Genomic DNA, 25,978 nt, shown 5'->3' with positions numbered 1-25,978 from the left:
AGGACGTCTCATTTCTCGAAAAACAACTTTTCTCGTTTTCTCTCTCCTTGCTTGTTTTCCTTGCGTCTCTCCAAAGATTCAAGGAAAGGATGCAAGTGAGGAAAACGTGGATGCAATAAAGAGACTTGAGATGTACCCAGTGAATGTTTTTTTTTTTTTTCTTTTAAAGTCTGCGTACTATCTGTGATTCAAGGCCAGTGGGCGATAATGATTAAGGAGTGCAGAAGAGGCGTGAAGGATGCAAGGCAGTAATTAGATACTTATATTATTAAAGTGTAATCTATGGCCCAGATCACAGTGGTATAATTGACTCCCACAGTCTTTCGAAGCAGTACTTTTGAATCTCCAGTGGCTTTCAGTAATGTGTGTATGTGTGTGTGTGTGTGTGTGTGTGTGTGTACATGTCTGTCAGAGAAATGTACGAAATGTAAGAGAAATATCTTGACAGTGTAGAGATCAGGTAAAAGTAAATATCTCCTATTCTGAATATTTAGGCAACAGAAAGGAAGTAGTAAATAATAGCACTGGTGAGAAACAAGAGGCTGCTTTAAAAGAAAAATAATAAATTCAAGTTCAATAAAAAATTAGATTACTCAAGGAAAGGAATTTATGGATAGTTATAACCTGAAGTCAAAAGCAAATAATATAAAAAATAAACAATCTGTTTAAAAATGCCTTCTCTAGACCATTTTTTGCACATTAAAACATCCTCTCCCAAAGCTACAAAGCACAGACAGTAAAGCAATTTGTGATGTGAAACAAAAACCTGGAGCTGCTTTATTGTTAATGAATTGCAGATTGGCTTTGGTAATTCAATCTGCCAAGTTATTTGTTTGAGCTTTTACAGCCAAATAAGCTTCATTTCATTGTAATGCTAACATTTATGAACCAGACAAAGAACTAATATCTCTGTCTAAACCCCCCCTGGACATTGGATTTGTGTACACAATCACGGGTCTCTTGTTCAGTGTCAGTTGAGCAGCTTAAGGAGTTTTGGCTTTGTGGTCTCTAGATCCTATCTTGACCAAAACTGAACTGTGTGCAAGAGTTCAGGGTCTGATATTGTAACCAGTAACTTCCAAATGCTGTTGGAATCTGGTTTCCGCAGATAAACTGTACTTTAGTAACTGCTAAATGTTAAAAGAACAATATATGTATGCCTTTTCTTATCACCATACAATCTCACTGGCTAAATCAGAGAAAAATAGGCATTATATCAAAGAGGCAGTAGATTTGCCTGTTACAACTGTTATTGTTTCAAATCTTCATGTATTTCTCACTAATACATATTCATGAGTAAATAAGTTCACTTCAAACCTTCAACAGTCAGATCTGTGTCCTCTGGACTGTGTGGTTTGGTCAGATTTGATTCATACTAGCATCGTCCTGGCTGGCAACAATACGAAAAAAACAATTGTTTGATTCCTATATTGTGCAAGAGGCACTCCAGAGTTAGTATTGTATTTCCATAAGGTTTGGGGGTCTCACAAGAGACAGACTAAAAAAAGAAAAAAGAATGGTCAAATCGTAATAGTGTTGCAACTAACAAGTGAACTGAACTTCATGTGTACATTTGGTGGGGTTACCCTTTAAATTCTGATTGGCAGGTGCAAATTTATGACATCAGCTTGGAGAAAACACAAATCCACAAATCTCTCATGTGCAAAAAACTGTATTGTTGTAACTTTGGCAGTAAATAGTGTGCCCTTGCAGGACTCCAGTACTCATAGTATGAAGCTGATTGGTTTTGAATGCAGTACATTAGATTAGCACAACTCATTGTATACTACAGTACAATTCATCATATAAAACCCCATCTCGTACATTATCATCTATATTCCAAAGATTAAATGTAAGATTATTTATAAATAGAAGAACTACATATATTCCAAGAGTTATACATAATCTATGTACATACAGATTGATTAAGCTGACGTTAATTATATGATTTCCACAGTCCATCTGACTAGAGCCACCATGCTAGATAGGCAGATTCTATATCTGGAATCTGGATCAGGACTAGCATTTAACTGCAACCTGACCTGGACTGCACACATTGCTATCATGTCACCTCAACTGTCATCATTCAGCCGCCTGTTAGATGCCGGGGTTGATTAAGTTGTTGTCAGATGTTGGAGCTCTGGTCGATACAGTAAAATGACTTGTTCAAAACTAGCTGCTTAATTTTGCCCAAGGGAAGCACGAGACCATTGAATTTGATTTGTAGAAACAGTGAAGAGTGGGAATACAAAATGTCACTGCAAAACCAAACATTCCTATTTTGAAAAAAAATACTATCCAGAGAACACAGAGGTAAGAACCACAAAATTGAAACAGTTGAAGTTGCCATATCAAGCCTCCAACAGAAAAATTTTCAACCGTGTGTACAGTGAAGAACTGCAGCAGACTCACTAATGAACACTACACTGTCTCCGCCAGACCATCACACCTTTTTTGCCCAAGTTTAAAGAGTTGGTTACTCAATAGTGTCACTTCTCTCATTAATACAGAAATGTCGTTAATGTAGCTCTGGAGTTTTTGGAAGTTAAATTTATTATTATTTAATGCAGCCTTACTGGACCTGTGATATGGTCAAAATTTGGTTAGTGGACCTCTGAGGCTTGTATTTGAGTGCTCCTGGTCTAGACCCACAAAAAACTATAACATCCCAACATATTAGGGCATATTAGGCTTGTAATTAATCATCAACATATGCATAGCTCACAGATAAAAGAGTGAAGTCCACCCAAACCTCCCCTGCTGATAAAGTATCAAGTTTTACTTGTAGATATAAACAATCTGCTCCTTTTTTTCTGCACTGCGCCAAAGTTCAACTTTTGTTCCTGGACACAAAATTTCAACATTAAGTTGATCAGTTAGTTTTTTGAACTTGCACTTTGATTTGTACTTCAATGAAATTGAGGAATTTGTATTTGTTTTTACATTATTATTATCGTCATGTTTTTGTTTGTTTTTTTAAATTTTAGGCATTTTTCATGGACGGGATAATGAATTCCAAAGTTTTGTTTTTACCTCCTGCAGAGAGAAACTTCAACTGACAAGTGTGTGGGTTTGTGCTTTGGAAAGCAAATGTCTCTGGAGGTTGGGCTTGGTTTTGAGAAACAAGCATGACAATGTAGAGGAGAGAACGAGAATCAGGGAAAAGAAAAATGACGATTATACAGTTTCATGGTAAGCTGTGTTCAGATATATCAATAATTACTATCAATTGCACAATACAGGAAAATAGTATTTTCATTACTGTATGCAGTTAAGTGTAAATAATCACTTTATTTTGCAGCGGCATGATGAAACTCTCAAGTGTGGGCAATAATGTACCTTGAAATTGAGACTGAAATGGAGAGGAAGAGAGAGGAGTTGGTGAGAGGAGGAGAGGCAGACAGTCTCGCCTTTAAAAGCACATTTTGTCTGGTGTTCTGAAGTCTGAACAGTGAGCTCACTGAAAACTGAGGTAGTTTTCTTTTTTACTGTGCAGTTCATCTGGTTTCAGCCTTAACCATCTATGTAAACATGCAGCACATGAATTTCACATTAGTCTGACAGACAGCTCACGCCTCTCAGCTTAGCTCATCCCTGTATGGCATGTGTTTCTGAGTGCGTTGGTTGAAACAGGTTGAACAAAGTTCAGTTATTAAGTGGAGATTTTCTGTTATTCTTCACTTGTTAATGTTCTAGTGCCCCTTTCTGGTTGGAAAGTTCCTCTCTTGAAATATTCTAGATGACGGGGTCACGCTCGACAAAGGTCATACAAAAAAGTGGCATATGTACCATACTGATAAAAGGCAACAAAGTGAAATTCAATAGTTTAATTTGTCTTGCCCTCCCAAATCTGTAAAAAAAAAAACAATAGTTCAATAAAAACATCCTTTGTCACTTTTTTTTCTTTCACTGGCAAATTAGATAAGGCAGACTGAAAAACATTTCCAACAACATATTCATCCCTATTTGCTGTCTACAGAGTGTGAGAGTGCAGAATAGCCTGCTTTGCTGCACCCAGCACCAAATTACTTGTGATACCAGCTTTCCTGAACAAATTTCACAAAGTGAAAACAAAAGACATTTTACTGTCTCTTTTTCTTTTACTTGATGCCTGCAGTGGTAGGTCTTTTGAGGAAGCTATAGGAGTAACAAAAAAAAAAAAAAATACTGGAGTAATTTCACACAGAGTACAACTTTCAAAGACTCCTCCACAAAACCATTTCAGAGATGGGATGGAAGTTAAATTTGCTCCAGGTGAAGAGATGTAATGTATTATTCACCGAAATGAAGTCTTTCAAAGTTGTTACTTGTCCTTTCACTTCATACAGTCAAATGAGAGAAGGGAGATGAAGGGGGAAGTAGAGGTGGGAGTTTGGGATGTGAAGTGAGGAAAACAGAGCTATTCTCTGAAACATGACAGCCCTGAAGGCTCAACGCACTGTACTGTGGTGGGCTCCAGAGATGCAATGACTACCCACAAAGACAGCAGTGTCATGGGGATAGAAATATGCAGGCAGGCGCATTATTCAGGACACACACCCGCAGGTACACATAACGCACACAAACATGTGAGGGGGATGGGTGTGAGGTAAAGCAGTAATGTAACTGGGGCTTGTAAGATAAAAACATTCAAATAATATAGTATACACTTAAATGAAATGTCTATATTACAGTACCAGTCAAAAGGTGTGTTGTTTGTGTCCAAAATGTTTGATTGGCACTGTAGGTTTGGGTTCTTTGTGTTTAGTAAGTGATCCTCCTGGTGCTAATCAGCTAATTATTAATGCTAATTATTAATGGACTGAAGAATGTGTATGTGTCTGCACTACTTCAGAGTATGTCAAAACTCATTAAGCTTGTCACTCTGCATTCATAAAAGACCTTTTGTAATGAATTGGTCTATGTGTGCATGCGTACCTCACAACCTTATGCACAGAGTGGTTGTGTTTGTGTTAAGGCGTAACTCATACCCAGCTACACGACTCCACCCGTCTTGCTTGGGGCAATGAAATGACTAAACAGGAACAGGAGGGCAAAAAGTTGCCTCGTGTGCCTGCTGAAACTGGACATCTGCCAGTGTTTGAGCCTCCACCGGCTTTGCACCATCATGAAAAATAGTCCTGTGTTTGTTTCTGACATCTAAGCCTCTATTTTTTAAGCCACTATTATGATATGACCTCTTGTCAAGGTTGTATTAGTTTAAAATGCAGTATAGACCAATGACGTAGTGTTTTCAGAGGTATAAGTCCAGTAAAACTTCAACTATTTATACAGCTTTTTTTTTTTTATCAATCTAACAAAACAAACTAAAACACATTGATTTTTCAAAAGTATCAAAATATGTAAGAGTCATTGTCTGTTTTCAACAGACCAAACTATTGTGCTGAAAAACAGCATTGTTAAATGACAACAAATGACATTGCAATGTTTAAAATACATTTCTTCTGTGTTCTGTTTGTTTCTGTCTTTGTCTTTTCTTTCGCCGCGTGTAACTCTATGCCCAAGCAGTATCAGAAACACTCACACATGCAATGTCACACTGCTGGTTCACTGTCTCGGCCTGTCTCCTTGGCTTTGATGAGGGCTGGTGGTGGCAGGGCACCCCTGGGGAGATCTGAGACCCAGTCACAGTGAGCAGTCTGGGGCCCCTAGGCTTTGAACGCTGGCCAGTCATGTCATCTTCAAGCCCTTTCAGTTTGAATGTCATTATTTTTTACTCAGCCCAGCTCAGACTAATAGTTTTATTTTGCTTTTAGCATTTGTGCATAAACTGTAGATAAACAGCAGTGATCACTGTGTGTTTACTACAGTCATATATAACTAATTTCTGCTTGACATGCATACTTAATGTCATGCAAAGGGCAGATACTGTTTACTGTATAGATTTTTCATTTGCATACTCCATGGAGCGAGTGATTGAAAGACATAACGAGATGAGAAAATTGCTCACATGCAACCCATTTCCTCTGTTAAGTTCTCTGAGATTATGTCATTTCAAAATACGTCATGGTTGCTACAGAGGACAACTAGTGTAGGACAGGAGAGAGGCCTTGCTCTCTGCTGTAGTTCATTTCCATGTGTGTATCGTTGTGTGTGTACATATAAATGAGCAGTGTTCAAAAGTTGGAGGCTAAGACGTAACAGCTGGAGCCCGGCTAATGACTGGCCTGTTTGTTTTGAGTGGACAGATGGATGGGTGGAAAACTGTGTCTCTGATGTCACTCACTCTCCTTCATGCCCCACTGACCTCTTATCTCTCTCTCTCTCTTTTCTCGCTCTCTCTCTCTCTCTCTATCTCTCTCTCTCTCACTCACTCTATGTCTTCTCTGACATCCATATGCCTGTAGAGCTTTGATAACACTTTTGCAGTTGCGAGCGCAGTGTAAGACTAGAATAAGACATGAAAAGGCCACACCCACACACACACACCACCCACCTCCACACACACGCACACACAGATACACACCTCCTCCCCTCTAATATATAGGCATTGCAGACTGAAGGAGAGAGGAAAGTCACCCACATATCCTCATGTACACACGGTCCATAATAAAAAGATGTCAACGCGATTGGATGGAAGATACTTCAAAGGAATCCAAAGATGAATGACTCTGGCATAGGTTTGCAGCTTCTGATAAGGAAATGAGACAATAAGACAGAGGAAAAGAGCGAGAAAAGCTTAAATCTTGATTTCTCCTTCATTGGTATATTCTTCAGTGTGTCCAGTCAAAGGAATTGCTTTGTAGCAAAAGGAAATAGGGAAAATATAACAGAAGTGTGAATTAGAAAACCAATCTGTGGCTAGGATGACTTTTGAGCTTAGACAGGGGAAAAAGGCTTTTCTTGCTTGCTTTAAAAATTCAACATATGGTTTAATATTTGTTGCACAATAGCTTTCTGTGAAGTTATCTTCTCTTTTGTTCTTTCTAGAATAAGAATAAAGGAGGGTCAGGTGATTGTCTCTATGCTGATCCGATTTGTCAAGCAAATTGCTTCTGTCTGATTTGTACACTAAACTTTTTTATGTCTACAAAAACACATTAATTATTAATGTAGCCTGATGATCCGGTGATGGATTGGAGCCGTGATACTGTTTCTCTGAACGCTATGTTGCCGTTATTTATCAAAACAACCTAGGGTTCTATTTTTCCCCTCTCTTCATTCCTTCCCACTTTTCTTCTTCCCCTGTTCCTCCTTCGGTGATTTTCCCCTTCCTTGCTGTACTGAAAGTTAAGTCTCATTTCTCATTACATTGAGCTCAGCTCCAGTTGGCGACAGGGTTTAGATGTGCAGCACTAAGTCACATCGGAGCCCTGCAAGTTCAGCCAGCCGCACCAACCATTGATTATGTCTCCCGAGTGTTGAAGAACCGAGCTTCATTTTAACATTTCAGACGGCTCTTTTCTCAGTCAGGGAAAAGGCTCTGCCATCAGAATTCAGCCTGTCCTCGTCCGGCAGTGGCTCCCAGCTCCAAACTGACACAACCCCAAGTCTTCATTTGCTATTTCTGTCTTCTCCAGGCAGCACAGCATTGTCACCATGAGAGTCTAGCTAACTGTGTTTTGCTAAAGGCTGAAGTTGCCTATGTACTTCACACTCATTCTATATTCATGAAGGGAGAAAGAGTCAGTGCAACTTGTTGGGTTGTAGGGTATTGCTGACTCATTTGTGCTACATTCGGTGTCTGAAAACAGGCTTGTTCGCGGGATAAGAAGGACCCTAATTGAGGGCGTTCCTGTTGGGAATGTAATGAGAAAGATGGAGGATGGGAGAGGCCAGTGAATTATTATTCTGATGCTGATCAGACGTGAAACATTATCTCTTCACATTAGCTTGCCAGGGTTATTCTCTGGTACCAGATACAGATAGTTCTCTCTCACCTCAACTATCAACACTCCTATGTGTGTTGATAGTTGAGCTGTGTGCGTGGGTGTGTGTGTGTGTGTGTGTGTGTGTCTGTGTAGACAATAAAAAAGGGTAGCGCTTGAGAGTTCACAGAGTGTGTATGTGCTACTGTTAATGCAGCGCTCTCCTCTGACACACAGTTCAATGGGTTTTTCTCTCACAGCGGATTGATAGTCGTGGCGGTGTGCAGAGAGACTGGACAGATTGCCGTGGTAACCGCTTCTGTCAGATCAGCCAATACGGCGAGTTTATCAGGTGGAGATTGACTCTGAACGGGGGTCTCGTACATTGGAGTCCTGTGCTCCAGCCTCCACTAAAAAGGCCCAGAGGCACGGCCTAATGGATGTGACGTCAATACGGAGAGGGAGGTGGAGGGCCATTAAAAAGAGCATCAGGGCAATAAAGGTATCCTTTTCTCTCTCTCTGTGTGTGTGTATGTGTGTGTGTGTCTACTTCTATGAGTGTATGAGGGCAGAAAGATGCTCTAAATACACTGACAGAGAATTTGCTATATGCGAATGAGATACACACAGATATTAAGTGGTTTCTTGCAGAGTATTTTTGAGTTTATTGTTTAAAGGAGGATCTTAGTTAAGCGCCACAACGCGGCAGCAAGGCAGAGAGGTTGGACAGAAAATATAGCAAGAACATCAGTATGTGCTGTGTGTATCTCTGGCAGGTGTCTGTGGGCTGAAAGAGGATCCACACATGAGTATGAATAATAAAACAGACACGGGGAGCCTCCGCCGCGTGCTCTCTCACAACATGCACAAAAGCGAACGCACACAAATGCTCACATTTTTCCACTCTGCTGGTGGATGAACAATGCTTAAAGAATGTGGTCTACATGGAGTCTGCCGAGGGATGGGGGAAAGTGGTAATGAGGGTTGATGGATGGTACTGATGGGGCTAAATTTGCAACACTGCGGAGAGCTGTGGGGTAGAGATAGAAAGTGTGCTCAAAACACTCTGGATCCCAACGCCGCATCAATGTATATTGTTTACGAGGAAGTCGCGCCGTCTGTTTGTGTGGGAGAGTTGTGGGGGCTACTCTTTGGAAGCAGAGAGCACTAATGAATCCAACTTAGCCAGCATCCCCAGCTGCCTAGTGACCTCGCCTCTCAATCACTCTCAATGGGCACCTCTTATTTATAGAGCCATTATTTTTAGCTCTCTATAATTTCAGCCCTCTGCCTCTTGAAGAATTAACAGAAAGAACATTGGAGGGAAGGATGGAGACAGAAAATTAGAGGGAGAGAGACAGCCTGAAAAGATGAAAAGATTGTAAAATCCATTTACATCAAGTTCATTTTGTACTCATAAAAAAAAAAAAAAATCATGGTTTCTTTTTACAACTGGGCCCTTCCCATGGTTTTGGCTTTCATTCCTGTCAGTTATAAAAACATTTTACTCACTAAGTTAATTGCTGAGACCTTGAAATGCATCACAAGAGAGTCTGGGGCAAGAACACGAAAGGTCAGGCAGGTTGTTAAGTTTAGCTGTTCTGTCTTAAACACTTAATGTACTTGAAAGTGAACCCAAAATGGAGCTCACTCAAATTGTTGCTTATATACCAATATCATTGCATTAAAAAAGTTGTTGAAAAGTTAACAAGACTAAGAGTACAGCCATGCTAGCAGCTCTGTGAGGCTGCACTTATGCAGAGCTGAATGCTAACATCAGCATGCTAACATGTTCTTCTGATGTTTAGAAGGTAATGTACCGTGTCCAACATCTCAGCTTAGCATGCTAACATTTACTAATCAGTGCTAAACACAATGTACAACTGGGGCTGATGGGACAATCATTAGCTTTGCGGGTCATAAACCAAAGTATCGGACAAATTAGGACTTTGACCTGATAATGGCACTTAATGAAAAGCTAAGAGATCACCAAAATTAGGGGAACATAAATGTATGTCCTCAACTTTTTGGCAATCCATACAATTTATGAGATATTTCATTCTGAGCCAAAAATGTGAACCTCTTGGTGGCATTAGAGCGAGGGTCAATGAATTACCATCCTCTGTGGACTATTAGTGTCTGTACCAAAGTTCATGGCAGTCTATCCAACTTTTGTTGAGATATTTCTGTCTGGACCGCCCATCTGACTGATAGTGCCATCCATACAGCAATAATGGACATAGATTGGGTAATTTTAATATTTGTATTTGTTTTGACTTCCTAAAAAGTTTGATTAAACTGGGGGTTTGTTTACAACCTGTCTGATCACCTGACAGCTCGTGTTTCTTGCCCTGTTTGTCTTTGTTCTAGCAAAAAGAAATAAGACCCAGTTTGTGTAAAAAAAACAAAAACAAAAACAAACAAAAAACCCAAAAAAACCTTTTGAGGTCAGCAGTTGAGAGGATGCATTTGTCTCTATAGACACTGCTCTATTGTTTTTTGTTTTGTGACTTCCTCCCACTCCATGTCATTGTTAAAGGTGCAGTGTGTAGCATTTGGTGACATTTAGTGGAACGGACTTGGCAGAAGTGGAATATAATATTCATAAGTATGTTTTAATTAGTGTATAATCACCTGAAAATAAGAATCATTGTGTTTTCGTTAACTTAGAATGAGCCCTTCATATCTGCATAGGGAGCGGATCCTCTTCCACCGAGCTCATCATGTTGTACCGCCATGTTTCTACAGTAGTTAAACCAAACACTGGCTTTGGAGACGGCCTTTTGTGTTTTTCTCAAGTTTCACGGCCACCATAGGTTCTCCTACTTGCTTGGAAGGGGAGGGGGTGGAGGTGCAGGGGTATTCAGTTGCTTGCAATCTGCAACCTCATCGCTAGATGCCAGTAAATCCCACACACCGGTCCTTTAAGGCACATGCAAACAGAGGTACCCACCAAGGTAACACTGTGTCAGACTTGTGAGGCAGTCATGGTTTTCTGTCCATCTCATGAATGATGATTTGCCTTACCACAAGGTTAAAAACCCTTCCATTTTTCTTTGATTGGTACTGTGAAATCCAAGCTCCCCAGTGTGGTTCTTGTTTGGTCCCAACTGCTTGTTCTTGATGCAGGAAATCATTGGCCAGAAAGAGAACAACAGCGTTGTTGCAGCAAACATATACTCCCAATACACAGATGAAAAAAGAGAGGCAGATTTAATGCTTCAGCAGAATGGGCACACATAGAGAGAAGGGAGGGAGGGGGCACAGAAAGAGAAATGGATGTAGACCAACTCACTATGAGACAATCAAGTGAAACGAGAGAGTGAGTGCAGGAAGGCGGTCATTTATTCAGTCCTGAAAGCCTCCGAGCTTTGGCACTGCACAAATCAAGTCCATGAAATCAAATCTTCATCGAAGGCAACTGTGTGAAACTGTTATGTAACTGGTACATAGCTCAGGGTGAGACTTCACCCACAGAAATGTGTGTGTATGCGTGCTCTACATCTGCGTGCATGACCTCCTGTCTATTTTCTAACCCTTCTGACTTGGACTGTAGACCTCAGCCTCCAGGCAGAACCAGAGGAAAAGAAGAATAGACTTGGCAGTCCTTTAGTTGGCCATCTGTTCTTGTGGGATGTGGTCAGTCTGAATTAGGCCTTTCTGTCTATCTCCCGCACACATAAACACACACAGATACACAATCCCATCCTATTTCTACTGGTTTTCTCATGTACTGTATTTCATCGAGCCTCTTTTACACACAGCGGCGCAGTGCATCTGGCTGTCCAGTCTGCCGTGGCCATGTGTCTGGACTTCTGTTCAGAGGGTCTGTGGTTTCAGGGAGAAAAAAGGGGAAGGAGGGGGTGGTGGAGGTGGTGGTGGTGGTGGTGGTGGGGAGGGCTCATATCGATTCATACCCTCTAGCAACGCGCCAAGAAGCTGCTTTCATAATCCTCCCTCCTAAATAATTCACCACTCGCCCTCAAAATTTCATCAGCACCTACATATAGAGAACAATCTCCACAGCAGCAGCAACAGCAGTGTTGTGAAGGAGTTAGTGTGGCCGGGTAAGGGAGGGGGTGATGAGGCAGCAGATGAGTGAGCAGGTGGGAGATAGTGGGGTGATGATACCCCTGTCCAAAACCAAAATTAGCTATTACAGAACACTAATGCAGCTGCAACACATGCATCTGCGCATTTACAGACGTGACAGCATACCAGCTCTACGCCTGGAGGGTGCGAGACAGTGATTTGACACCTCATCTGATTTGTAGGATGACACTAATGGTCATCCAGAGCAGCTGGCTGCTATGGCAGCAGACGCACAGCAACACGCTTTCCTTATCTTCTCACCACTTGCTTCGCCACCTCCTTTCCTGTCATCCACTGCTGTCTTACCTGTGTCAGTTCAATCAGGTTAAAAAAGAAGCTACAGAGTGGTCACAGTGTCACTTTTCAAGTCTCCATCCAGTGCAGGTTTAATTTACGTGCCTCTGTGAAGCCTGAGGTGAAGTACCAAAATACAAAAGCAGGCCAGTGTCCCTCTAAAAAGACAAAGAAATCACTCCACTTTGCTCTGCAGCAGGAAGCATAAAGCCATTAGCCCAGTGCCACAAAACAGTATAGCACACAAAACAGGTGGCTGCAGTTGCTTCATCACCCACATAGTAATTAGTCCTTTCCTTGAGATTCTACTGTTATATTTAGTTGGCACCAAAAAACACTGTCCTTGATCCTCTACAATAAAGACATGGCACTGTCTAAATATGACAACCATATGCAGCATCAAGATGTCCCTCAGTGGCAGCCATGAAAGAGTTTCACTAGTGTTATCAAAGGGGGCACTTGATCGCTCATCCTTGAGGAAGTTTTGGCAAGAGTGAGAGAAAGGAAGGAGGAAGGAGAAGAAGGAAGGAGATGTGTAAGGGATGTAAAGGGATTCGTTCTGTCCCAAAATCATGAGCGTTCTGGCAGCTGAAATAGACTTCCAGGCAAGTGCCATCAGACTAGCCCACTTACTGAAAGCTTCATCAACCACTTTTTCTCTTGAAATTAACTGGTTTTTATAGACCACATCCCTTTTCATTACGATTTCCCAGCCGACCATGCACATACACACACACCAGGGAGCAATAGTGCAACAGGCTATTATTGTATTTTCGAACACTTTGCTAGTCATTAACAATCATTAAACAGCTTTGGGTTTTAGAGCAATTCAGCGCGGACCTGACTGAGCCTGTGAGAGATTTTGGCATAGATGTCCATATTTGTGCGCAGCTTACACTTGCACACATTCATTAATAGTTCTTGCTGATGGCTAGACATCTGAAAAGGTAAATACATCATGGCGTTGCCTAATTCCCCTACTGTCTATCTTATAGCAATACTAACCCAATACAGTGCATGTACAAAGCATTTTGAATAGCTATTATACATTTGCATTGCATGACTTTATTTCTTTGCCAATATTGAATGTTTTACTGGGGCTGAGCTTGTGAGCTAGTAATATATCTGTCTAGTAATATATTTGTCAGACGGAATGTTATTATTCCTTAAGGGCGGTAAATCTGCACCACCAAAATTGGTGGCTGCAGCTTATTTCTTCAAAAGTAATAACTCAACTCCCATTTTTGCGAGTAATCAGAGAAACAAAGTAGTGCTGATGTCTATAGGGGCGTAAGCACTTTTCACCTTTTTTCATTTTAAAAAGTGAGCTTAGACTAAAAGAAAAGTACAGTGAACAAAAAAATGAACAAAACAACTTCAGGAAAAACAAAGGAAGAACTTTTTTTTTAATCTGTAGCTGAGATGCTGCTGCTGAAATGGATTTAAACCACCCAACAATACTATATGTATATATAAGATGTAGTACTAGTTTGATAGATGGACCTAGATTTTATCTTCTTGGGCAGAGACTGTTATCTCGCTCTTCACTGCCAATTCTAGCCATGCCCTGTATCCCGCTAGGACCACTAGACTAACTTTAGGTTGTATCCCTATTCCATGCAGAGATATCCAGGTGGATGTTGCGAGAAGGGAAATGAATTCTGTGTGATAATAATATCCTTGGCTCCCACTGCCTCCTCTGCTCCACAGGGATCCAGATGGCTGAAATGCTAAAAGACTCCCTTCCTGCTAAACTGACACAGTTTAAAACACTGATGGCTGTCAGCTTCACTCTCCAGAAGTTGACACAGTGAGAAAATGTGACAAACTATGAGAGACAAACTATGACAGAGATATGATGTAGTATGTTTGCAGTTTTTTTGTGTATCAATCTTACTATGCATGCTGCTCAGTAGGATCCTGATACGGTAATGACATGATACAAGGGAAAATGCATCAGTGACTAACAATGTAGCTCTAGGGATGACAATATCAGTCAGTCGGTCTGTCATTCAGACTGAAATTGTATTATGTAATTGTTAATTATTGTATGAATTGCCACAAATTGATGAATCCTACTTTTAAATAAGTTCTCACAAAGCAGTATTGTTACCTGTACTTGATTGACAGCTTTTATATTTCATGTTCTATTACCACAAGTGCATTTCATCAATGTGTAATGACTGTTATCGGGTTTTGTGAGTGGTTGCCGACAAGTCATGACTATCTACAATATCCAAGTTGGCACTACATAGTATACTGAGTTATTTCTGGCCATTTATATCCTTGCAGCTCAGTTTATACAACAGAAATGATAACATGATATTTGGACATCTGTTGAGTGGGTGATTATTTATCAGTGTGCAGTGTGGCAGAAAATTTTCAAAAGTTTCAACTCCTACCAAAGGACTTTATCCCTTAAATAATGAACCTTGTTCTTATATAAATGCTCTGCACAGCTCACTGCACCATGCACAGATGAATGCTTGACTAATATCACATGATAACACACACACACACACACACTACTCTGCCAATTTTATTTTTACACCAGCTCAAGTGATGTGAAATTAAGGTTAAAGCTGCAGAGCGACTGAGATTCTCACTCCAGGTTTCAGGAGATTGACCTAAATACTGCAGTCAGAGTCTTGGCCATGTATGGATTGTTCTTTTGTAACACTGCAGTAATAGGAATGGGAGCTTACAGTATGTTGTATTGTTCTTTGTTTTATCTCCTTATCCACTGCAGAGTTTCAACACTGAGAGATGCAGGGCTCGGTGCACCTCATGCATGACAAGTCATATACAGAAAGCTAAAATTTATAACCAGTATAAATACAGGGTGGTAACGATTTATAACACAGTGTATAATTTCCCCCTCAGAAATTCAATAGAATGTGATTTAAATTCAGCACGAGATTCAGGGGTAGTAATTATTATTTGCCTGGATTTAAAGGTATCATCATCTGACAATTAAAATGCTTGACATTGATTGTGGAGGCAGAGTTTCACACATTGTGAAAGTTAAGAGCTTATCACATTAAACAGCTGATACCGTGTGTGTGTGTGTGTGTTGGGGGGGGGGGGGGGTCTAGCTTGTGCAACTGGGGACAAAAGCTGTGTCCCCAATTGGTAAAACACTGATTTTTGGCTCAGTGGTTAAGGTTAGGGTAAGGGTTAGGTTTAGCCAAGTAGTAGTTATGCTTAGGGTTAGGATTAGTCTCCAGGAAATGTATGTAAGTCTATGTAAATACCCCAAAAGTGACTTAAGTTGAAATATGAAATCCGTGTATCCTTGGCGAGAAGAACAACCAAAAGGGATTTGCAAACAGGAAACTGGAAGGATGACTTACAGCCTTCCTCTTGTCCAAACTCACAGTACAGAGCATACACAGTCCCTGTGAGACTCTGACTCTCTTTGTCTCCATCTCTCTGCTCTCCCCTTTTCATTTTTCTCTCATCCTCTCTCCCTCTCTGTCAGAACAGCAAGAAAAAGGAGATAGCACAGATTGAGCACAGCAGAGGGGAGGAGTGTTGTAACTTAATTTACGCTGCCTGTTGAGTATATGCTACTTGAGCTCAAGAAGAAACTCATCTGAATGTTTATTAACTAGTGCTGCTAATCACATCCAGTGGAGATTTTCTCCATCAGAGGAAACGATTGTGAGGAAAATGTTATGCCTGCATGTAAACACTGTTAACTACTACCTGTAGACTGCCTCTGAGGTAGGAAGATATATTATTGTTGATGTTTCTGTGATGTTACAGCGTCTTCTCTTGGGGTCTCACGTTTAGTGTGCCTCCAGCACAGCAAGCACAGCTTTATCAGCCTATGACAGATAACAACTCAGGCACACATGGTAGGTGCACACACATACTGCATCACCGCTCAAGGCCAAGTTTTAATTTGCTTGTGTTTTTGGGATTTTAGTCGTTTGTATGAGGCGCAGTGGAAATACTAGGAGGAGGTGTTTATGCGTTTGGGTGCTTTTCTGCATCCATGTGGGTGTGTAATCTCTGCTTGTGAATGTGTTGGACGAGATTTAGCAAGAAAAATCGACTACTCTCTCTTTTAGAAAAAAAAAAAAAACACAGTAACCTCACCGACGTTTTCGTATTAATAGCAACGATGCCCAAAAGCCTGGATGAGTCGACAGCGAAAGGCCCTGTGCAGAGCGCTATGTCATCCTGGAATGTGTCCAGAGGTATTTTAGTCACAGTGGAGCTCAGCACAAGAGCTAAGATTGTATCAGCACATAAAGAGCCTAATAACAGAAAAAGGAAGCATAGTATAACATAGAGTTTGGGGGCTGCAGATGACTGGCGGAATAGCAGCCACAAGTCAATGTAACAGTCTTGCGAGATTGGGGGAGATTGAGTTACTCCACTGTGTATTTCTTTTTGACTTGGTTTTATAGCATAGGCTGGGATTTCCTTACAGAATGGTGAACTCCACCTTATTTGCAGAAGTAACTGGGTCATGGGAGTGTCGTATAATCCTGTGGAGCCTCTTTACAGACGTATCTGTGACTCTGCTGTTGTCTTGTCCGCTGTTTCCTGCAGTGGATATAAATTTATGCAAAATTTACAGACGCTCCTCCTCTGTTGCACTTTCCTCCTCCTCCCAGTGTGCGCCTCTCCGTCCACTTTCATTCACTCGCAGATTTATTCATGTGAACTCGCGGTCACAGAGTAGTTAGATTAGTTTGGACTTGATTTTTCTTTATTGAATGTCAGTGTGTTGAAGATAAGGGTAAGAGTGTGACAGGGGCCACATCAATTTAACAACTCGAGGCTGTGAGAGCAGGCTGTCTGACAGCAAAATATTTTCAGGCTGTCGTCCCACTCAGAAACACCCCACTCCCTTGTTATCTCTTTGTTCCTCTTTCTGCGCCGAGAGAAACCGCCACTCTCCTCTATTCCCTTTCATGTCACTCTCTCTGTCTCTCTCTCTCTCTCTCTCTCTCTCTCTCCGGTTGTCTTGTCCTGTCTCCTAGTCAATCTTTCACTCACACACTCACCGGCTCACTATCATTTCCTCTCACACACGCAAACCAGCAACACCAACTCATTCTGTCACTCTCATGTCACCAGAGACTATCTCACTCAACATCACGCTCAGAAAACCCACTCTCTTATTTTCTGCACTCCTCCCACTGTTCTCTGAGCTTTACCCTCAGCTTGTGTTCCTTCTCTTGCTCTTTCTTTCACACCTTATCTGCCCTTTCCTCCTTCTATCAGCTCCACTCAGCGACAGATCCTGTCGCCATGGAATGTACCCCACCAGCTGAAGGCGATGCATCATGTGCAGTGCATGTACTTTGTGCCTGTCACAGCCTGCCCCATCCATGTTTTTTTACCCAAAACATTTTACGCAACACCAAAACAACTGCTCCTTAGTACCCTCAGGAAAACCTTGCATAATCAAGACAGATCTCATGCAACCTACTTAACCCCTATCCCTGTACACAATTTCAACCTCAGTGCCTCTTTCTACTGTTCCTAAAAAAGGAACGGATACAAGTGGTGGGCAGAAGCAGGGAGATGGTGGTAAGAGGAGACAAAGAAAACAGACTTAAGAAGAGGTGGTAGGTGATATAGACAGGAGGAGTGATCTGAGAGAGTGAAATGATATTGAGAAGATAAAGAGGGAGAGCAATGAAGAGTGAAAGTTGTGGTAGACAATGGGACGATTGTGAAAAGAGATAGGGCAGAGAGAGAATGGATCTGAGAGGAAAGGAAGAAAAAAAAGGAAAAGGAAGAATATTAGGTGAAATATGAAGAGAAAGAGACAAAGGCGGACGGGTTTAAGATAAAGATGGGCGTAGAGAAAAGCTGCAAAGAAAAAAATATGAAGAGATACAAGCTTGGTGGAGTAAATAGTGGAAGAGACGGGTAGAGATTGTGAAAAAGGAAAACAAACCAAGACAGAATGCTCAGTGATGGATGGTTTGTTGGGATATGCCACAGCCTGGATCAAAATCAAATTAATTACCAAGTGCAATAATGGGAGCGAGAGAGCTAGATCATGGAGGGGGAGGCAGCCAAGATGAAAATCTGCACAACATTAAGAAGTTGCAGTGTTCTAATGCTCTGATGAGAATCTCCTCTCTGTTGTGTTATTGCAGGGGCCCCTAAGTGAAAGGCTTTGGCATCAGCAGCATTCAAAATGCACACAAGCGCAGGCACGCACACAGTGCACAGTGATAATGCTAGGCTATGCTGATCTGCAGGAACTAGCATCAGCGACTATCTTGTTCTCAGCATCCCTTCAAGTGCTCTGAGAAATGTTCTACCCACAGTGTACTGAATAGAGGTGATTTTGCTGCTGTATAACTGTAAATGATAGATTTTGATGTAAATCCTAAGAAAATATATCAGAAATAATCATCATGTGACTTCATAAAATGTACCAAAGTCATTGTCATTCCTTCATATCCCAGCAAATCAGGGTTAAAAAGGATGGAAAGGTGATCGCTGTAGTGTGGGGGTTCAGTGTAGCTGTAGATGCAGTAAATGTACACGCACACACACTGAGATAACGCCCTCGTTTCCAGATGAAGCAGCTCACTAGGCTGTCACTGACTGGCGCTGAGTCACTTTATTTCAATTCAGGAGAGCAAGCCACTCAGCCGGCCTCTCCTCTTTAGCCCTGTTGCTCGAGCATGCCTGCAGCAAAGCGGGGCCCGCACCTAGACAGAGTAATAATCGCCGCCACGCAGAATATCAAGCGTAATTGCGGCGCTGTTTGTCATTTATCAAAGGTTTACCCAGCTGACATTTTCTTGGTGTGATGTGGAAGACAAGGCTGATTTTGATGGAACTGTTTGAAAGGTCATGTTCAAACCGAGCCGGGTTCCACGCTGACTTTCGCTTTCATCGCTAAGTCACATGCAGCGCTAGACTGACTGTTTAAACAGCTGAAGTAGATGTATAGCCTCACATATAGTGTAGAATCAAACCCTTGAGATTTGTCCCAGTCTCTTTGTCATCTGTGTGTCTGTGTTGACTTTGCTTCTTCATTCTCTACAGGATGGGGGTGGATGCAGATGAAAATCCAGAGGATGTTTCTTTTGAGGTAAAAACACAGTATTGTCACCACTCAATAATCTGTATTTTATCCGCTCTATTTATTCCTGCAGTCTTTGTCCTTTCTGGCATTGAATCTTCTCAATAGCAATGGCAGTGTCATTCTCCATCAGCTTACATTTATAGGAAGACATACTGTATATGAAGTCCAGTTTATATCTGTTCAACAATGTAAAACACATTTGTAGAGCTACAATTTGAAAGTGTAAAATTACCTTAAAAATTAAATTATCCCACATATTTCATAATCTGCAGTGTAACATAAAAAAAAACTATTGTATTTGTGTATACCAATATACTAAGAGGCATCCTTTATCCATCTTGGCTGCTTCTGCATAGCTATTGCTCAGGTATGGCTCACCAATCCCATTAAGAACCTTGGGCATTAGTGCTGTATTGATGTATTACAGGCAGTCAATTGTTTTTCTAATGCTTTAAAACACTTAAAATATTTGCAATTGCAAGCAGTAATCCTAATGATCTGCTCTGAGTATTTATATAACTTGGTTTAGGTATTCAGGGGATCAATTTTTCATGAAAAGTCTAGGCTATACATTAAACTTTAAACGCTAAAAAAGATAGAGAGAGAAAAATGAAAGTAGATGCCAGTAGAAAACAACTCATCGATGCTTTAAATGATGCCATAATCACTCGCAATATTGTCTTTATAATAACACTTTTATAGAAAGTTGACAGTTTGTGATTAAGTAGAAACTATACACGTTTGTGTTCCAGATTTAGAAGTAGCAGGTGGCAACCCAAAAGCTCTGAAACAGCCTCTGTATTCAGTCCAAATAAACCACTCTTGTTACATACAAAATGATTCTACATACAGTATTTGTACAGTATATCATTGCTGTAAAGCTGTGTTTTCTCAGTTGTCAACACTGCAGCTCTTATCAGCAGAGGAAACTGAACACAGTGAAAGAGCTGCAATCTCAATGAATAAAGACAACGAAACGTAATTTGTTAAAGAGCTATTTTTAATCACCACAAAAGTGCTGCAGAGCTGCACTGCATAACATTCGGAGTCTGTATGTGTTTCACTACAGACGTAGGGTATTGGTAGATTTTTTTATACATACTGTACATTACAACAGTTTAACAGTGTACAGCATTTTACACATACTTAACAGAAAAAGAGTAATAAGAGTGTATCATTTTTTACAAATACTAGACAGAAGGGACTTACAGTATATCCTGCCATCCTCTCCCACTGACACATAATGTGTTTCTATCCTTTAATCTTGGCTTTGTTGTTTATTTTAACACCATGTGACATTAAAGTATGGAGAAGAGGTTCAAGAGGAGGAAATGCACTTTTGCTTCCCTCTAAATGACAGTCTGTAGCACATCCTTGGCAGCAGAGAGGCCTTCTGAGTGGCCTTCTTTTTGTTGTGCAGGCACGTCTGTCCACCCACCCACACACACCCTCACACCCTTCCATCACTGCTTCCCAGCAGCTCTCCATCCCCTCTCTTTCATCTTCTTATTTGACCTGACTCTTATCTGCACACTGTGAGATGGACAAGGTCTGGGCAGCTCCCTGGCATTATGAGGCCAGAGGGGCAGACAGAATAGATGGTGTGGCCGGTATGGCTGGAGGAAGATCTCAGTGGAAAGGTAAGGGCGAGCTCCAGGGCTCTTTCTTATAGAAATGGATAAATGTCACCTTGTCCTGGGTGCGAGTCTGCACAGGGACAGTTGGGGGCGTGTTTTTATTGTAGTGGAAAGGCAAGGGACTCTGCCGTTTTTGAGAACCTATATGAGCACAGGGCTTTAGGTCCCACTTTTAACAGTGGAGGTTATTGGATATGGCCCCACTGAGCATCCAAAGGTGCAGGTTTTCAGCATTTCCATCAGGCAGTGTATACAGCCACCCCAGAGGGGTTTTTGTGTGTTGATGAGTAACAGTGGTTCTCTTATGGTCTACAGGTTGCTTCAGAGAGGCCAGACACAACACGGACCTTGTGGCACCGTCTGGACTACAAGTATCCTTTCACTGCTTTTCTTCTTCAAAGCACTCTCACATCTGTTCGCACACACAATAGTTAATGCACTGGTCTGTGGAGCGGTATACAGTGAGTACAAGGGAAAATAACAGAGTGACTCATTTCAGCGAATGTGAAGAACGACCGTTATGGCAGAACAAACAGGACGTTCATGAATTAGTTGAAATGGGTGGTCCCCTACCACCTTTATACAGTACATGTGTGGATGTTTGCAGTTGTATCAAACCATTATATTTTCCTAATATGAAATATGTATTAGTTATTAGTATGCATCTATGTATGCACATGAATATATTTGGTGTTGACTTCTAAGTGAACTGAATTCCTGTAAGCATAGAATGTAGTTAAATCATTTGGTAGTAAAAAAAAACAACCAAACAAACAAACAGTCGTGTCCTCTGCAGTGGAATTTCATAAAAACTACATTAAATTTAAGCAAATCTAATTTTACCACTTGATAGCCTCATGACCTGGCCCGATGCTTGGTAAGGAGCACATAATTTTCCTTTATGGACTCTATCTCCACTGCAAAACAAAGAGATGCAGCTAATGCATCAATTTATTCATTTAATGCATGAGTGCATTACGTTAATATTAATTTTTTTTCATAGTTTTTTTATAGTTTCATAGTTTTCAAAGTGCATTTAAAGTGAATAACAGGAAATATATGATTAGACAGTGTTGGTAAACCATTAACTACTCAGTGTGGACTGGAATAGTTAGCAAAGTTGAACAAAGTTGAAGAAAAAAAAACTTTCCTTTAATAACAAGAAAGTCTTGAGTGAGACAGTTTTCTTAATAAATCAACAATTCCTAATTAATCAGTTGCAGCTGTTGACAACAGACTATCCAAATAGTGTGGGAAACATGTATCATGCTTGTTGAATCATGTCATGACTGTCAGTTTGGTCTGACATAACACAGTATTGCACTCTAATTGGACTGAGCAGAAGACATGAGTTTATGAGGGAAGGGCATCTGTATTTGAAATGCCTTGGAAAGGTATTTTACTGCTTTGATGTTTTGCATTTTGTGGTCTTGGAGCATGAATAAACAAGACTAATAAACTACAGCCATGCTAGCAGCTCTGTGAGACTGTACTTTCAGATAAATGCTAATGTTAGCATGCTAACACGCACACAATGACAATGCTAACTGCATTGCTGATGTTTAGCAGGAATAATGTCCATAAACCAAAATATTGGACAAACACACATTTTTACCCAATGATTGCAATAGATGAAAAAAGAAGGGATGACCAAAGTTATTACAGTTCATCCTGAGGAGGACACAAATGTCCAAATTTTGTATCAATCCATCCATCCAATAGTTGTCAAGACATTTCACCAAATATCACAAATGTCAACCTGCTGGGGGTACAAAAATTCCATGTTTCCAAATTCCATGTCATTCCAAATGACAATGTCAAAAGCTTTTGTAAATGTATTAAAAATGGAAAATAGGAATGTCAGCTTTCAGTCCAAGTCATTTCTTTCTTGAGACAATTACAGCCCCAGGTTTTACTGGATATGTCTGTATTTACATGGCCCCTCTAGATTTGGGGATTCTTTCTCTTATTGTCTCTTGCATGTCATCACAATCTCACTCAAGTTAAATGGACAACAGCTTCCATCAAATCATTCCATAGATATTTAATAGGATTTTGTTTTTTTCATGTATCATTGCTTCGCTCTAATGTCTGTAACAATCCGACATCAATATTACTTAAGACTGTGCCTCTTCATTGTTCCTTTGTATCCTCACAAGTCTCCATGTCTCAGTGTCCATGTTCTGTCGAAAAAGCTTCCTCACAACATGATGCTGCCGCCACCATTTGTCACAGGATGGTGTTAGATGAGTGATAAGTGCTGCCAAGTTCTCACCAAACATGGTGTGTTACAACTGAATGTACTAAAAGCATGTTGGATAGCAACTGAAAAGGGGTTCATATTCCAGACATTTCAGTGTTGCGTGGTGATTTATTTGTGATGACGTGGCGACAATAATGCAATTTATCACATGTAGCAGGTTTCAACGTCCCATATACAGTTGTTGTGTTAAAGTTTGAGACAAAGATTCTAATCAAGTTTGATTTGAGGCTGCTAAACCAGAAAAGGTGAGTAAGTTGTAACACACAGGAACTGTAAAGCACGGAAGTGGATATGACATAATGTTCTTCCTGATGTCTGTTATTTTATGTGTTGTCAGTGTTGTTAGTCATAGATTATTGATTCAAATGCAACTTTTCTCAGAACAGACTGCCAGTTGCCACAATTACTTCCTAAGAAGAATAAAGAAGCTCTTTCTTTGCAGAAACAAAACAATCATAATTAGATGTCTGATACACTTTTGAACTTGTGAAGGTGTTTTTCAGACAATATTTGATGGAATTTTGAAATGATTGGGATCTAGTGAGCAGAAGAAGTGATGTGACTGTGAATTACACACACTTTTTTAGCTATACACATTAAGCAGTCTAGACTGGCTTTAAAAACAGGTAGATTAGTGTATTTTGGAAGATTACTTCACTAATGATGCACTCTTATTCTATTCTCTTTGCCAGTGAGTTGATATACTGTATGTACTTGCACACACACACACACACATATGATATGACACCCCGTAAACAGTTGACTTATGACACTTTCTTTCATTGACTTACTCATTGCTTGCAACACAACATTGCAATCTGTGTATCCGTAGTAACTACACAGAACCATACCCTGTGGCTATAAACCTGCATAGTAGGTTAATCTGCACATTTGACAGAAAATGTGCATAGTGGCTTTTTAGAATTTGTATATATATATGTAAATGTTAGAAACAGAGAGAGAGGGGATGAGAGAAGCCGTGAGCAGGATGAAAGGTGCATCCCTCGCCAATGGTTCCTATTGATGGGGCTGAGAGAAAAAAAACGTATTATGGAGATGCTTTGATGTGGACCAGGTGAGAGGAGCCTCAGCCTGGATCCCGCTGCCAGGTAATTGAGCTTCAGCTTGGCTTGCCACTGTCTCATCCTAAAGGCGCACTGCTGTTTCCTTAACCGTTTCCCTGTCAGCCTGGCTTTAAGGCTCATTAGGGCCAGCGTTTTAGGCTAAGCACTGATTTTGACGGACATCAAAGCCCGTTTGATCTTTTCCGCTGAAGTGGTTTACAGACTGTCGTTCCAGTTCTGGAAACCGATGTTTTTGTTTTGACTCCCATCCCAGAGGCCACCCTTGTGTAAGAGACCCAGGGTGGCTGCATTATGTGGTTGGTTCTGGCTCAGGATGAGTCCATGGAGTGACTTGGGAGTTAAATCGCAGGGTGTCACCTAGATTTATAGTATTATATATAATATAGCACAATAGCATGGCATAAACAACACTTTACTAAAATTAACAGTTAGAAGGAGGTGGCACTTATTTTAAATATGTGCTGCTGACATTTTGTAATGTGTGTGAGAGGCAGGTGAAAGTACTTGTTATGCAGAACAGCCACTTTCACAGTGTTATATTAACATATAAATGATATAATTAGATTTTTGTTACAGATGCATTCACATGTACGCAGCTTTTTGAGGTTGTAACAGGTTAAAGTGGAGCCAGTTTTGCCTATTTTACATACTGCTGGGTACTTAAATCTGCATTATAATTGTAAGCTGTTCATATGTGTTGTGTGTAAAATCTGAATCAGCAAAATGATTAGTAACTACAGCTGTCAGTTGAAGGCAGTGGGGTAAAGAGTACAATATTTTACTCAAATGTAAGTATAAAGTAGCACAGAGTGATAAAATCTGTTCTGTTTCTTGGCAATTTATGGTTATTCTGAGATGCCGAGGAGTTTTAGTGGTCACCAAGTATGCTCTTTTAACTCTGAAACGCAGAAAAGCGTGTTTGGGCGTCATTCCTCGACTACCTAGTGGAAACCGCAACTTATTTTAAAATGTCCTTATCAATCTATTTACCTGTCAGCACTGATGGGAGGTCAGGAAAAGGTGACGTGCAGGACATGTAGGGAAGGAACGATGCGTGCTGCGATGGTAGCTGAAACAGCAGTTGAAGTTCTACCCCCACACTACTGCTCAGCACCTTTTTTCCCAACACACACACACACACACACACAACCTGACACCATTGTGAGCAGACGGCAGCTCTAGCGGTTATAATTACCATCTCTGTCTAGTGTTATGCTGGCGTTGGACACCGTGCAGACAAGTAGACAACTCACTCAACTGCAGGTCCCAAAGAAGTCATTATCCCTGCCCCCCATTCCCACCTCCTCACCCCCCTCCCCGCCCTTCTTCTCAGTCCCTCATTTGAGACATTTATAAATAAATCTTGTTAGCTGGCAGAATTCTGGCCATAATTTCTACATCTTGCATATTGCTGATAACAGCACTGGAATGCAAGAATCTGCGCCAAATGACATATTAGATCATTTCCCTCCTCTCCTTGTTTTTTTTTGCGTGTCTGTGTGTACTTATTCCAGAGAATTGTGTACTTCTGTGCCACCTCTAAGTCCCACATTGTTCATTATAGGCTTTGAGGTACAAAGGTTGCTTTTGTCCAAAAATTGTGGCATGGGTGAAGTATTGTTTTGTCTTTTTCCAAGGCACAAGCAGAGCAAAGTATGAATGCCTGCAAAAAAGTGCAATTATTTATGTGACCTGTTACAGCTAAAAGAAAGTGTGCAGTCATTTTT

General features: G+C 40.8%; 1 protein-coding gene across 2 annotated transcripts in view; it reads left to right on the top strand.

Moving 5' to 3' along the window:
- The window catches only part of LOC121887829 (sodium/hydrogen exchanger 9-like), a 57,958-nt gene that overhangs the window by 29,087 nt on the left and 2,893 nt on the right, over positions 1-25,978 (top strand). The window contains exons 13-15 of one of the 2 annotated variants that reach the window (XR_006093070.1): positions 8,069-8,310; positions 19,227-19,272; positions 21,219-21,238. Coding sequence is in view for 1 of the 2 variants with exons in the window: in XM_042398872.1 (XP_042254806.1) it covers positions 19,227-19,272; positions 21,219-21,274 (102 nt within the window). In the remaining variant the exon portion in view is untranslated. Of the gene's footprint in view, positions 1-8,068; positions 8,311-19,226; positions 19,273-21,218; positions 21,275-25,978 lie in introns of those variants that run through there. The other variant, XM_042398872.1, reaches the window with a different exon arrangement.

This window comes from Thunnus maccoyii, chromosome 21 (genome assembly GCF_910596095.1).
Source record: "Thunnus maccoyii chromosome 21, fThuMac1.1, whole genome shotgun sequence".
Lineage (NCBI taxonomy): Eukaryota > Metazoa > Chordata > Actinopteri > Scombriformes > Scombridae > Thunnus > Thunnus maccoyii.
Note: the sequence above shows the minus strand (reverse complement) of the source record. Positions and strands in the feature narration are given on the sequence as shown.